The sequence below is a fragment of the Monoraphidium neglectum genome, assembly GCF_000611645.1.
Source record: "Monoraphidium neglectum strain SAG 48.87 unplaced genomic scaffold scaffold03678, whole genome shotgun sequence".
Taxonomy (NCBI): domain Eukaryota; kingdom Viridiplantae; phylum Chlorophyta; class Chlorophyceae; order Sphaeropleales; family Selenastraceae; genus Monoraphidium; species Monoraphidium neglectum.
The window spans coordinates 2,352-6,709 of record NW_014009951.1 but is presented as its reverse complement, the minus strand read 5'-3'; the positions used below and the strand labels follow the sequence as shown (position 1 = coordinate 6,709).

At 62.2% G+C, this 4,358-nt stretch overlaps 1 protein-coding gene across 1 annotated transcript; it reads left to right on the top strand.

Annotated features, from left to right (window-relative positions):
• Positions 1-3,249: 3,249 nt before the first annotated feature.
• On the top strand, positions 3,250-3,681 carry MNEG_13190 (hypothetical protein; the record flags this gene model as incomplete). Its single annotated transcript, XM_014038338.1, has 1 exon — positions 3,250-3,681. A coding segment is annotated over one exon (432 nt), but the record flags the coding sequence as incomplete, so codon positions are not given.
• Between the last annotated feature and the right edge of the window lie 677 nt (positions 3,682-4,358).

Here is a 4,358-nt window from a genome sequence, read left to right as displayed (position 1 = left end):
CCCAGGGCCTTTTGCCGAAGTTGCGGCCGTGGGATCCCGAGCCGGACGCCGAGGCGCCTCGTGAGGATGTTTACCTCGTCGGCCCTTGGGCCCTCACGCGCTTCGACGTCTCCTTGTGGGGCCACGGCTCAGCCCCACTCACCCATTTCATCGTCAAGAAAGCGACACTGCGATTGAAGCAGCGTGCAGCCATGCAGCAGCTTGGGGACAGGTACTCACCTGCGGAGGCGGTTCGCCCGCCACTGTGGGGGGCGCCGGCCGACGACGGCACGCACCCGGCAGCGGTCCAAGAGCGCACCCGGGAGGACCACCTGAGCAATAAGCAAGCGAGCAATGAAGTGACCAAGCACACAGCGCGCCAGATCGTCTGGCCGACCTGCCGACGGGGCCTTCGCCAGCCCTGCGGTGTATAAGGCAGAAATTCTCGCGCTATGCATCCTTGTGCTGCTGGGCCGGCCCCTGGTCAGCGGAGCCGGGCGGGGTAGATTGGTGGGGGCCGCCAGGCCCGAATCCCCTATCCCCCCGGTAGCCGCGGCCAGGATCGCTTTGCCGTCGCCCTATGGGCAAGCATTAGCAAGAAGCGAGCGCAAGAGCGCGGCCGATTCAAATCGTTCAAATTATTCGACGACCTGGGCGCGATATGAGACTACGCCCACCATCACTGAGTGTGACGCAATTATAAGTATTGGCACTGTGCTGCCTGACCTTGGCGCTGGCGTTGTGGGCGGAGCAGGTGCAGTCGCTGCGCCTGAAGCGGTTGCAGCAGCGGACGCGCGCGCATGCACTGATTGCACTGAGCACACAACGCCTACACGCAGCATAACACGTCACACCACCGCGAACAGAACCCTTGCAGGACACAAGCCAATACCAACCTACATTCAGATGCGCCGCAACGCGAGCTCGTACGGAGGTGGACGCAGCGACACTATCAACCCCCTCCATATCTGCAATACCGCTGCCCCATACGACACCGAGCACGCGCTAGAAACCACAGCGCAATGCAAAACCGAGCAGTCCATGCCCAGAGCCTGCCAGGATTTCACGTGTATGCCCCCTGCGCACACCGCGTCCCCAACTGAATGCGGAACAGCGATGTCATGCGCAACCAACCGCAACAAAGGGCAGCAAGGGCTCGGGGCTGACGACCTCTCGTCAGATGACGGCATGTTGCAAGCTGCCGGGCCTCGGAAAACTCACCCAGACCTCGCAGGCACGGGTGCAAGAGGGAAAGAGAATGGGGCCCTCGCTCAAGCGTGCGCACGCGTTGCAGTGAAGCGCCACTGCTGCAGCGGTGCCAACCTCTACCCGACGCACGATTCGGGCAAAACTACATTGCTGCGCGAAGATGCACTGCGTCCTGGTAGTTTATCACTGCCAAGCGCCCAGTATGACTACCCCGGCATCCAGCGCGACCGCGAAACAAGCACCGGGCAGCGCGAAACAACATCAAACTTATATAAACTTAACACTTGTCCTTGCAACTATCAAAAAGATTTAAGCCACGCAAGCCACTTCACCAGGGTCACGCGCCAGGGTGAGACGTGCAGCGCACCATGGTGCATGTGCCGCAGTCCAGCGGCGGGGATCGCCAATTCTGCAACGCATCAACTCGATGTGCAGCAGCATGACTGCAACAGAACTTATTTACCGATCACACTGACGCCAACGGTACCCTCCACTGCCACGCGTTATCCTCTCCGAGCGCCACAAGCGGCCGCTGCGTGCAGCCCAGCCGCAACATTGCCGCTTGAGCCTATGCGTGCAACGGACCGCTGTGCGACCACTAGAAGTGACAGCGATGCTGTCCGACAAATTCATAAATGGGACACTCCGAGAGCACACCGCACAGGGTTGACAAACAATGACAGCGACTGGACCACGACAGCAGCACTTCTAGGTGTGCTTTTGTGGGCCGCCGCAAGGTGGAGCAACAACCGACGCCGCAAGATGCGTGTGTGGAAGATAAACAAGACGAAGCTGCCTATTATAATATTGCTGATGGCACACCCTTGCGGGGCGGCGGCTGCCCCGACGCTCTCGAACATAGCTCACCTTGCAGTGCCCGAGATGGCAGCAGCGGCAATGGTAATGATGCTGGCAGTCGCGCCCCTCCTCCAGGGAGCCCTTGCAGCAGCATACGGCACAGCGGCGGCTGTCTTTGCCTTGAGAAGGCGCCGCGCTTGGACGGAAAGACTGTGCAAGCTCCAGCAGGCAGCTGCACGGGGCCAGGCTTCCATACGCTGGTCAGCACCCGCCCACCCATGTGTGCCCGCACCGCTGGCCATGCTCGCGCCCTCGTACCAGCGCAACAAGAGCCAGGAGGCAGTGCGCGCTAAGGCACTGCACGTGGTGCGCACAGCGATGCGACTATCGCAAGGGAAGCAGCCTGCGCTGTCCGCAGCAATATACAAACTCACAAGCAGCACGCCCAATGCTCGCAAGGGCTGGCGCCAGCCGCGCAAAGGATCTTATCATGCAGCGTGGCTCGGCCGCCACATCCCACGTGCCCACAGCACGTATCACGTACTTCAAGCATGCCAACAGGCCCTTGTCAACATGACCCCCGGCGCCTCCTTGCCGGCCCATGCAGCGCGCTCACACATCACCGGTGATCACCACAACGCACCGGCACCGCCCACTTGCGGGGAGGGCGCCCAAAACGGGGCGAGGTGCACCATCAGCACCGCTGCCCGGCCGCAACCCGATGTGCAGCCAGCGACGACGCCCGCCGGACCGGGAGCGCTGCGTGGCGGCGGCCTGGCGCGACTCCGCAGGGGGCGGGCCCCGCGAGGCCAAGACGACCACTGGGTCCAACCGCCAGCTGGAACATACTGTGAGGCGCAGGAGCAAGGCTTCTGCGGGGCGCATGCGTTGAACGCGATGCTGGGCAGACGGGCGATACCTGGAGAGGGGATGGTACGCTATATGCGTGAACACTGGCCTGCAGGGGAAGAAGCAGGCCACTATACAGGGGAGGGGTGGTTTACCTCCGAAGCCCTCAACAGGTGGCTGTATGAACACACACCGCCAGAGCTACCGGTATCCATCTACCCCTTGGGACTGGAGATGGAGGGCCCAGGCAACATGACAGGCCGCGAGCTGAAGTGGCGGCTGGAACACCACGGGTGTGATTGTGCACTGGTTCATGCACCCAGTCACTGGATTGCCCTCGTGAAATGCGATGAGGGGCAGTGGTATGAAGCGGACTCTATCCCGTTCGGCGTCAACGGGAACAAAATCAAAAAGATGACCGATGCGGACTGGGAGTTTGGCGTGACCACGGGGGGCTGGAGCGTCAACGTACTGGCCCCCATCGACGCCGCCCGCGCCCAAACAATTGGGGCACAACCTGGCAGAGGAGCGGGAGGGGCGGAACGCCCCCCCGCAGACTTTGTAGCAGTGCCGCTTGCCCAGCTGCGGCCAGCCGTTAGCGCAGCCCCCACCCGCAGCGCCGGGGCGAATGCCATGCCCACGAGTGCGGCCATCGCACGCCGCGCAGAGATCGAAAAGCGCAAGGCCTCGAAACTGCACAGCCGCAGAGACGCGTCCAGAGAAGTGACAAACCGCACGGACACGCGCGGGATTGAGGTGGCCGCGACCCACGAGGGAGGACAGCGGCGACTGATGCCGACGACCGCCGTCGCCCCGCAAGCCGGGAACGAGGGCGCAGCAGCGGCCGTGGGACGCGCGCCTAGTCAACATGTGCCAGTAAAGAGGCCAAAACGACGCGAGTCTGCCCTCACATACTGTGCACCAGCCCATAAAGGGGTCTCAAAACATGCAGGTCAGAAACGACGGGTGGTGATTCAAACCGACGCGCGGCAGAAGCGCATCACCGACCTCTGGAAATTCAAGGCAATACCTGCTGCGGCACTCGTGCCCCCTACAGCAGGGGTGCCTGAGACTGCAGAGGTGGACAGTAGTGGCAACGCCACAGGCGAGCCGCGCAAGCAGGCTCACGCAACCAAAGCGCCCGCCCCAGAGCCCAACCCAGCACCCGCTGTTGGTGGCAGGAACTCAGCAAAGAGAGAACGCCAGCGTACGCGGCGGCAGGCAGCTCGCGCGCTCAAGGAACGGGCGGAACTGGACCGCGCCGCCGCCATGCGCTAGGACAGAGAAATACTCGACCGCACTACAAAGCTCTCTGTGCTGACGCTGAACGTGCAAGGAATCGGCACATTCTCAGGCCACCTGCGCGACCTCATGGCCAAGACAGCACATGCGCCGCCCGACATCATTGTACTCACAGAAACCAAGCAGACTTGCAAGAACTGCATACTCAAAAAGCTGCTCACCCCCTTATTACATGGCTACAGCTATGCATGCTCCGCCGCTCCTCTTGAAAAAGACATGGG